The sequence below is a fragment of the Tarenaya hassleriana genome, unplaced genomic scaffold (genome assembly GCF_000463585.1).
Source record: "Tarenaya hassleriana unplaced genomic scaffold, ASM46358v1 Cleome292, whole genome shotgun sequence".
NCBI lineage: Eukaryota > Viridiplantae > Streptophyta > Magnoliopsida > Brassicales > Cleomaceae > Tarenaya > Tarenaya hassleriana.
The window spans coordinates 1-9,947 of record NW_010966107.1 but is presented as its reverse complement, the minus strand read 5'-3'; the positions used below and the strand labels follow the sequence as shown (position 1 = coordinate 9,947).

Below are 9,947 nucleotides of genomic sequence, written 5' to 3'. Positions count from 1 at the left end.
AGCAGGAGGGTTGGCATTACGAGCTTAACGATCCCTCCGAAGACATATCTTACAAAGGTTCTATTTGTTTGTATGCCTTAGAACTTCAGTAACATATTAGTGATTTAGGAATCCTGTTTAACTATAACGTGGTCTCTGTGTAATTTTATTTGTTCTCCCTCTCTGATTAAGAAGGCTTCAAATTTTCAGGTGTTGTTTTTAATGAGATGAAAGGTGTCTATTCGCAGCCTGATAACATATTAGGGCGGACTGCTCAGCAGGCAAGTTTCAGTTCTTCCTCGATTGTAATTTACAACGTTTGTTAAGAGTTTTGTTTCTTGAAGTAAATCTTTTGTAACGGTTTCAGTGGATCATTGTCTGTTCAGCAAATAGGTACACTTGGTCTTGTATTTCTTTAGCATTTCTTCGTAGACAATTTTAGATAACTGAGTAAATCTGCATTACATTTTTATACTTTTGTGTATATTGCTTGGTTGTTCAATGTCCTTGATAAAAACGTAATTGTGCGTATCATAATGTAACTCATCATCAAAGTTCTGTAATGTGCTACAGAAAAGCTCGTTAAATAATCGTAGAGAATTACTTCATTATTCTGGTTCTAATAAAACTACTTTCTATGGGACTTGTTTTTTAGGCACTATACCCAGAAAATGCATATGGTGTTGACAGTGGAGGTGATCCAAAAGTTATCCCTAAGCTGACATTTGAAGAATTCAAGGTTCGTTAAGTCCTTCATGTTAACTGTTGATGTTAAATATGTGACATCGTAAAACCACTGAAATGTATTAATATAATTCTTGTTTTGATGAAAATGTTAGGATTTCCACCGCAAGTATTATCACCCGAGCAATGCCAGAATATGGTTCTATGGGGATGATGATCCAGTTCACCGTCTCCGCATCTTGAGCGGTAAGGAACAATATCCTCCTTTGTGATTTTTCATATAACAAGTAATCGTTTCTCTTATTTCAACTTGGAAAAGTCAATAATCTGGATTGCACATGAGCTTTGATGCTCCTGAAGAATCATGGACATCAATGTTCATCATCTGTGTCAATATTGAAGATGAGATCAAATTTGGTCTTAAATTCTATCTTAATTATTAATTATAATCAGTCTCATTATTATTATTGAAAACTTCCTATTTTTCATTTTTTAAACTACATTTGCAGATAAAATAGAACTTTTATTCTGTTTACAAATATCCAAATAGGTTAATTGAATTTATTGGACTTGGACTACAAATCTTATTTCAGCTTTCTTGTTTGTTCAGAATACTTGGATATGTTTGATGCAAGCCCAGCTCCTAATGACTCGAAAATTGAACCACAAAGGCTATATTCTGAGCCTCACAGGATAGTTGAGAAATATCCTGCTGGTGGAGATGGTGACCTTAAAAAGAAGCACATGGTGTCCCTTAACTGGCTGTTGTCTGATAAGCCCTTGGATTTGCAGACTCAACTTGCACTTGGGTTTTTGGATCATCTTATGCTGGGGACTCCTGCTTCTCCACTAAGAAAAATCTTGCTGGAAAGCGGTTTGGGAGAAGCCCTTGTTTCTAGTGGAATGGAAGATGAACTCTTGCAGCCACAGTTCAGTATTGGTTTGAAAGGTGTTTCTGAAGACAATGTCCAAAAGGTTGAAGAATTAATCGTGTATACTCTTCAAAAGTTGGCAGAAGAAGGGTTTGACAGAGATGCGGTGGAGGCATCTATGAATACAATTGAATTTTCTCTAAGGGAAAACAATACCGGATCTTTTCCTCGTGGTTTATCACTTATGCTGCAGTCGATTGTAAGGTTTTGCCCCTTTCAGATTTCCATCTCAGTTTAGTTATGCTCTATTACTGATTATCTGGCCATTTGCTGTTCAGGCAAAATGGATATATGACATGGATCCATTTGAGCCATTAAAATATGAGCAACCATTGAAGGACCTTAAGGCCAGAATAGCCAAGGAAGGTTCTAAGGCTGTTTTCTCCCCGCTGATTGAAGAGTTTATCTTGAATAACTCTCATCGTGTTACCATAGAAATGCAGGTATTTTTTCTTCTCTGAGGAGTTTTTTGTTTCTATATAGTGTTTCTATTTCCATGCTGACAACAATTGTTGTCAGCCTGATCCAGAAAAAGCTTCTCAAGACGAAGCAGAGGAGAAAAATTTTCTAGAAAAAGTTAAAGCGAGTATGGCCCAAGAGGATCTAGCAGAGCTAGCTCGTGCCACAGAGGAGCTGAGATTGAAACAAGAGACTCCTGATCCTCCTGAAGCACTGAAATGTGTCCCAAGTTTGTCTTTGAGTGACATTCCAAAAGAACCTATTCATGTTCCTACAGAGGTAATCAGAGTCCTTGTCCGTTGTTTTTCTACCTTTTCTTATATTTGTTGAGCTTAAGAGTGTACTGATAATGAAATCCAAACAACAGGTTGGAGAGATTGATGGAGTGAAGGTTTTGCGGCATGACCTTTTTACAAATGATATTCTCTACACCGAAGTAGTCTTCGATATGGGTTCTCTGAAACAGGAGCTTCTTCCTCTTGTACCACTCTTCTGGTAACTTGTTGATATGAATCTTTTTATGAGTTTAATTTTTATGCATTTCTCGCCAGTATTTAATAACCTAGTTTTACCAGAAATGCCAATTTGCTGAAAAACTGATGAAGATATCGCTCAATGTTTTCCCTGCTTGAATCTTACATTGGGTCGTCAAATTAACTAACAAGATGCCTATCTCCTGGCTTCTGGTGTATTTTTAAGCATCTGGGATAAAATATTTGCCTGATTTGTGGCCAGTCTCTCCATATTGGTTTGCAATTTTTGAATTCTGTGTTGAAGCTCTGACATAATTATCTTATGCAGTTGTGCTGTAGTGTCAATGATTTATTCTTTAGTACAGCTATATGTCTTGGTTGATTAAAGAATAATCATCTATCTTGAAAACCACTGCTTTTGATAAAGATCTAGTCTTGTGAAGATCCTTGGCCATGCTCTAGTGTATATAGAATGCAGCTTCTGCTAACCTAGTTTGCTATGACAGAGATTTCTCCTAGTTTTTGTTTCGAACTTCAAAGATGATTAAGCACCTTTTCTAGGTCTTCTCTATACTTTTTCTTTTGATTGATTTCTGTTGATCTCATCCCAGAAATTTGCATTGCTATAATATATTTTCTCCTGATATAGATGGCCTTTTGACATCAAGTCGGTTGGATTTTGGTGTATTTTGTTACCTAGATGATTTGCATTTGTTCTATTCCCCTTTACAGAGTAACTTTATGATTAGCAAAAAGCAAATGGGCTGACCTGCTCTAGTTAATTTTAATACCTTAACAATTTTTCTTGACAGTCAATCATTACTGGAGATGGGCACAAAAGATTTGACTTTTGTGCAACTTAATCAGTTGATTGGAAGGAAAACTGGAGGAATATCAGTTTATCCCCTTGCATCATCAGTGAGAGGCAAGGATGATCCTTGCAGCAAAATTATCGTGCGTGGAAAATCCATGGCTGGTCGCGCGGAAGACCTTTTTAACCTGGTACTTCTATTCTCTTTGCAAATATCTGGCTTGGCTTATGAAAATTTGCTTTAGATTTCCATATGCTGTGTTATTGAAGTATGTGATGTAGAATTTTCTACTGATAGGTTATGTTCCTCTTGGCTTGTTGACATTAACTCATGCTCTGCAGGTGTTAGTTTCTCTTTTTGATGCTTCCCAAGTACTAGATGAGCTTTAGATACCTATTCGATTCTTAATCTCTTACCTTCACTGTGAAACAAAAATTGGCTCACTTCTCTGTTTCTTTCTTTCCTTTCCTGAATTCTTTTTCATGCCATTTACAAGTCTTCAATGTAAAGTGCATAAATAAGATTCCAATGTTACTGTATTAGGCATTCATATTTTGCTTTGAATTGTTATGTTGAATTTTAGGGAATGTCTCCAATGAGTGTTGACCTTCATTTCCACCTTCAAGTTCCTACAGAGGAGGAAAAAATGAGATAGACATAGAAAGTAGCAGTAGAATGATGTAAGAGTGTTGCAATTCTTTAAATGACGTAAAAATGTGCAGTACTTTAAATGACTTTCCTTCATCCAACTGTGCATTAGTCATTTTCTATGTAATATGCTTTTGATTTCTATCAAAAATGTAGTTTTGGTCTTGGATCAGGTTATATGAGGTTTATTCGCTTTTTTTTTAACTGTAGATCAACTGGGTGTTGCAAGAAGTTCAATTTACTGATCAGCCTCGGTTTAAACAATTTGTGTCTCAAAGCAAAGCGCAGATGGAGGTATACAGTAGTGTTTCTTTCTCCTTTGTGCATGCTAAATGGAACTGAGAGGTGATATAAACATTCAAATTTTGTTCTGGATTCAGAATCGATTGAGGGGAAGTGGTCATGGAATTGCTGCTACAAGGATGGAAGCAATGCTAAACGTTTCTGGATGGATGTCTGAGCAAATGGGTGGTCTCAGGTTGAAACCTAAAATCTTACTTATTAAACTTTTGTCTTTGCTCGTTTTTGGTGAATAATCTCCTTTGAGTATTGATATTATTGAAAATTGTTATTTGACCTTATTACCGGTGTAGGATCAGTACTTACAATACAGGGTTTTCTTGTCTTATCATTATCTGATCCCAAAAACTAGAAGAGTGTAATAGAGTTCTATTTTCTTTTATTTGTAGTTACCTTGAATATCTGCAAACCCTGGAACAGAAAGTGGAACAAGATTGGGAAGGAATTTCTTCCTCACTCGAGGAGATCAGGAAATCCCTCCTTTCTAGGAATGGTTGCATAGTTAACATGACCGCTGATGGGAAGAGCCTCACAAACTCTGAAAAATTCGTCAGGAAATTTCTAGATTTGCTTCCTGAAAACCCGTCTGGTGGACATGTCTCATGGAATGCCCGACTTCCTTTCAGAAATGAAGCTATTGTGATACCGACCCAGGTCAAAGAAATGAACATCCTTTTTTATTTGGGTCGTAAGTTTCTCCATCATGTGTTTCTCTTAATCCAACTTTTCTTTGACGCAAAATCTTTTCAGGTAAACTATGTGGGAAAAGCAGGTAACATATATGGAACTGGTTACAAACTTGATGGGAGTGCTTATGTTATATCGAAGCATATTGGTAATACATGGTTGTGGGATCGTGTCCGTGTAAGTGGTGGTGCCTATGGAGGTTTCTGTGATTTAGATACTCATTCAGGTATAACATCTTTCCATCTGATTGGAAAAGACTCTGTTTCATGTTTTTCTTTTGCACCTTAATTTTTGGATTTCGTTTTCGTTTTTTTTTCAGGAGTATTTTCTTTCTTATCGTATCGGGATCCCAACTTATTAAAGACCCTCGACATATATGATGCAACCGGGGATTTCTTACGTGGGCTTGATGTGGATGGAGATACACTTACCAAAGCAATTATAGGAACAATCGGAGATGTTGATTCATACCAACTTCCCGATGCCAAAGGTTATAGCAGGTACAAATTAAATTATTATGCTCAGCGTATAGTTTGTCTTGGCAATGGCCTCTTCAAGGAAACATCACGGATCCTGAATTAAGAGTTACCATCTCTTTTCACCAGCTTGTTGAGACATTTGCTGGGAGTAACGGATGAAGAGAGGCAAAAGAGGCGTGAAGAGATATTAACAACAAGGTAAACCTCACATTTATTCTCATTTTCGCTTTAGCTGAATATCACCAAGATCGCTTTTGTTGTCACTTTCCCCGGTTTCCCGTCTCAGTGATTATTGAATCGTGGGTATTTTGGATCTGTCAGTATAGTTTTCTACTTTTCTTGAGATAGGTTTTTGTTGGTCTTGGTATTGATGAAAAATATCTTGGCCCATGATTTTGTTGTGTATCTGATGGAAACCCGTAAGTTGCTATCGGAACTTTGTCATTCTAACGGGACAACAACCATTGGAACGCAAAGTGAGTTGTGTATACCTTCCTTTTCGGGAGAACATTGATCTCCAATAGATCCCAAAATATGCGATGTCTCATTTATAGGATAATTTTGTTTCATATAGAAGCCTGCAGTATAGATAGATAGACATACAGTCATTATCATTTCCCTTTTCAATGTTCTTCCCCTGTTCCAGTGCTTTTGACTAATTAAACATAGGTTCAAATGGCTCATCGGATTTCGTCGTTGGTCCGGTTTACATAAACCGGATTATCAGTAACCAAGAACAAGTTTTGGACTTTAAATGGGTTAAAGTTAACTTCCTTCACCTTCCACTGAATTCACAGTTTAAAGGACTTCAAGGAATTTGCAAAAGCCATAGATGCCATCAAAGGTAAAGGTGTTGCAGTGGCTGTGGCATCTCCAGAAGACGTCGATGCCGCAAACAAGGAACGATCGGGTTTCTTTCGGGTAAATAAAGCTCTCTGAAATCCCTACAAATGAAAACTACACTTTCTTTGACAGTCCGAAAATATCAAAATCATTCAGTCTGCTATATATATTTTTTTTACTTCGGATTTCACAGTATAAAAACAAAGCTATATTTGCTAACATTGATGAGCTTTTTAACAGTATTGATATTAAAGCTTATTGTTCTTGCCTTCTTCATTTGTTTATGCTTTCTTCTAAGTACATGCTTCTTCTTAAGTCGTAAAGTTGTTTCACTGAGTCTTCAGTTGCTTTGTTTTGTGTTGTGTCCTTTTTGTTCATGTTTACTTAAGTGTCCTCTTGTTCCAAAGTTCTTGTTTTTCTACTGAGTTGTAGTTGTGTTCTGTCCTCTTTTCTTTTTTTCATTTTTTCTTATCAGAAAGTTTTTGTTAGTGAAAAAATTACTGTCTTTTTAATTAGTTTTAGAATTATAATTCTATTTAAGTGATAATTAGTGAAAAAAAAATAGGCAAGAAAAGCTATTAAAATTTCACTTGTTCGAAAAAAGGTAGAAAAATAAAAGTTTGCCTTAAAAAAAAGTTAAATATATTTTGGAAAAAGAATAACAAAAAAATGGAAACATGAGGAATATATGGTTTAGGTACGTATTCCTTATAAAGAATTTAGAAGTAGTAGAAATTTTGGAAGTAGTCCTCGTTTAAGGAACAACAACAAACTACAGATGATATAATAAGAGTTGTTCTCTGTACAAAAAAAAAATGATTTATTTTATTGTAAAAATATTAAATTTTAAAATTTTAAATATAATTTTGGTAAGAATAATATTAAATATTAATTAATATAATAATTATAATCTATATAATAGAAAAATAAAACTACTGATCGTTTGTTCTCTATTAAATTAAAATGTAAATGATTGGTAATTATAAATATAATAGTAAATAATATCTCCAAAATTTTGTAGTTGTAAATATCTGTTTTCTTGACTTTTTATAGTATATTAGTTATAGGTGAACTTTTTAATTTATTTTGAAATCTTTTAGTAATTATGAATTTCAATAAATCTTTAATTTGTAACAATTCTATTTTATATATTTGATTTAATTTTTTAAAATAATATTTTTAATTTATTTAATAAAGACTAAATCAATGGTAACAAATAAAATTTTATATGTTGATATTACACTATGGTTATGGATATAATATAGCCTACTCAGTCTCAAACACACACTTGCACACTTGAGATTACATTTTCGAGATATTGAGATTTACTTTTTACTCGAATTATGTAAAAATATTAGTGTTGAATGTATATTACAAGTCTAACATATACACACATGCGTATACATGATTTAAAAGCTCTAATATAAATAATAAATATATTAAAAACACCTTTCGGACAAAATTTTTATCGAGTCAAATATATCATTATTTTATTATTAATTTATAATAATAAAAAAATTGTAATTGAGTGTTCAATATTATGGCTGACACTGGAGTGATAATTAATCATATGATTTGGATGTTGGTATTTTTAGAGTAAATGAATGGGGTTTATTAATAATCTCTCAAGAGATTCATAGTTATATGTATTACGGATATGGTGGAGGAGTTAAATGTTCGTAAATGATATAATATGGATCGGTGAAACACATATGTGTTTGGCAGTAAAGTTGTTCGGTTTGTGAGTGAGGTATACCTCAACTCGGGTGAAGTAGAACTCAGTCTTCATGACGAAAACAAAATTTTCTTTACAGAAATGTAACTCGGTCCGTGTTAGATTTAACTCGGACCGTGTTGATTGTCTGAGGAATAATTCGTGTTGCACAGAAATTTGACATGACCCGTGTCAGGTGGAACTCGATCTGAGTCAAAAGTCTGTGAGAAGTACTTGTGTCAAGTGTAACTCGGAACATGACAGTTATATACGAACTGATGCGATTCTTCGCGTAATAACTGCAGATTTTGCAACTTTTGGTGATGATCTTTGGTGTTTATATACTAAAGATGTCAGAATAAGTTGGGAACGAGATTGATTCCATTTTTGAGAGATTTTGAGAGCACTTTCGGAAGTTTCTTGCAAAAACTATCCCGAGAGCTTTCGTTCATCTTCTTCTACTCATTTCCTTGTCTGTGCGTTCTTGAACGAGCAATTCTAGAACGTATTTCTCTTCATTGTATCTCAGAATCGTATTCCGGTAGTCCTTGCTCGTAACGGACGGAATAACGGTTTTAGGAAAGTGTCTACACGCCTTGAAGAGATATCCGGTCCCTCGGTTCGATTTCATTCTCATTTTTCCGTTGATTTCCTCCAGATCTCTAACAATCTAAAACCGTTATCCACTCGAGGATGACATCTTCTGTGAGGGATTTGGCTATGAATTTTCACAAACTCGACAAATTCGAGGGCGTGGGCTTTAGGCGGTGGCAGAAGAAGATGCACTTCTTGTTGACGACGCTGAATGTCGTCTACGTCATCAGCACACCCAGACCGGAAGAGACCGAAGAAGAAACCTTGGCGCAGGCACGTATACGAAACAAATGGGACAACGACAACTATGTATGCTGCGGTCACATTCTGAACGGTATGTCCGACGAAATCTTTGACGTATATCAACACATAGACACGGCGAAAGCCCTATGGGAATCGTTGGAGGCTAAATACGTCTCGGACGATGCCTCCAGCAAGAGATTTCTTGTAAGTAGTTTTAACTCTTACAAGATGGTTGACTCGAGATCGGTTATGGAGCAATTCCATGAACTACAGAGGATCTTAAGTCAATTTACACAACACAAACTGAAGATGGATGAAGCCATAAAGGTTTCTTCCATTGTTGATAAACTTCCACCAAACTGGAAGGATGTCAAACGTTCCCTAAAGCACCGAAAAGAGGACATGACCCTTGAACAATTGGGAACACATCTTCGCATAGAGGAGGATCTCCGAATGCAAGATGGTAAAGATGTTTCTCTTCCATCCACGGTTAATGTGGTAGAAGAAGAGAAACGCGGGGCCAAAAGGCAAAACAAGAAACCCTCTAAAGGTAATCCCAAGAAGAAAACAAAGTCGGATACGGCTTGTTGGTTTTGTAATAAAAAGGTAATCCCAAGCGGGATTGCTACTCGTGGAAGAAGAAACACGGGAAGAAGAGTGCAGATGGTCAAGGAAAAGACCTCGACCAACCCACTCAAGGTAAGAACGATTGTTTCTTGACAAATTCTATTATGAGTTTTGTGGCTATGATTTATGAACTAAATCATGTTCAGGAGGGTGACCAATCTTGGTGGATCGATTCGGGTGCAACTCGACACATATGTAAGGATCGTGGACTCTTCAAGGCTTTCAAAGTTGTTGAAGACGGAAGCATTCTTTACATGGAAAACGACTCTACAGCAAAAGTCCAAGGCATTGGACAAGTAGAGTTGTTACTTACGTCCGGGAAGTCTCTAACACTTAGGGATGTATTGTATGTTCCGGATGTTCGAAGGAACTTAGTGTCGGGTTGTGTACTCAATCGGTTCGGGTATAAGACGGTATTTGAGGCCGATAAGTTTATCCTTTCAAAAGGAGGAGTGTTTGTGGGGCAAGGATAT

General features: G+C 36.0%; 2 protein-coding genes across 2 annotated transcripts in view; both read left to right on the top strand.

Moving 5' to 3' along the window:
- LOC104818544 (presequence protease 1, chloroplastic/mitochondrial-like) overlaps positions 1 to 6,572 on the top strand; it is an 8,946-nt gene extending 2,374 nt beyond the window's left edge. The window contains exons 5-20 of the mRNA XM_010548161.2: positions 10 to 57; positions 190 to 260; positions 635 to 718; positions 819 to 909; positions 1,274 to 1,794; positions 1,874 to 2,038; positions 2,115 to 2,333; positions 2,422 to 2,549; positions 3,340 to 3,529; positions 4,198 to 4,281; positions 4,368 to 4,465; positions 4,677 to 4,941; positions 5,038 to 5,200; positions 5,294 to 5,474; positions 5,580 to 5,651; positions 6,251 to 6,572. Of these exons, the coding sequence (XP_010546463.1) occupies positions 10 to 57; positions 190 to 260; positions 635 to 718; positions 819 to 909; positions 1,274 to 1,794; positions 1,874 to 2,038; positions 2,115 to 2,333; positions 2,422 to 2,549; positions 3,340 to 3,529; positions 4,198 to 4,281; positions 4,368 to 4,465; positions 4,677 to 4,941; positions 5,038 to 5,200; positions 5,294 to 5,474; positions 5,580 to 5,651; positions 6,251 to 6,392 (2,522 nt within the window). The 3' untranslated portion in view covers positions 6,393 to 6,572. The remainder of the gene's footprint in view (positions 1 to 9; positions 58 to 189; positions 261 to 634; positions 719 to 818; positions 910 to 1,273; positions 1,795 to 1,873; positions 2,039 to 2,114; positions 2,334 to 2,421; positions 2,550 to 3,339; positions 3,530 to 4,197; positions 4,282 to 4,367; positions 4,466 to 4,676; positions 4,942 to 5,037; positions 5,201 to 5,293; positions 5,475 to 5,579; positions 5,652 to 6,250) is intronic.
- Positions 6,573 to 8,703: 2,131 nt separating this feature from the next.
- Positions 8,704 to 9,457, top strand: LOC104818550. The gene is made up of 2 exons (XM_010548168.1): positions 8,704 to 9,374; positions 9,454 to 9,457. The coding sequence occupies exons 1-2, from the start codon at positions 8,704 to 8,706 to the stop codon at positions 9,455 to 9,457; spliced, it is 675 nt and encodes a 224-aa protein (XP_010546470.1).
- The last annotated feature ends 490 nt before the right edge of the window (positions 9,458 to 9,947 follow it).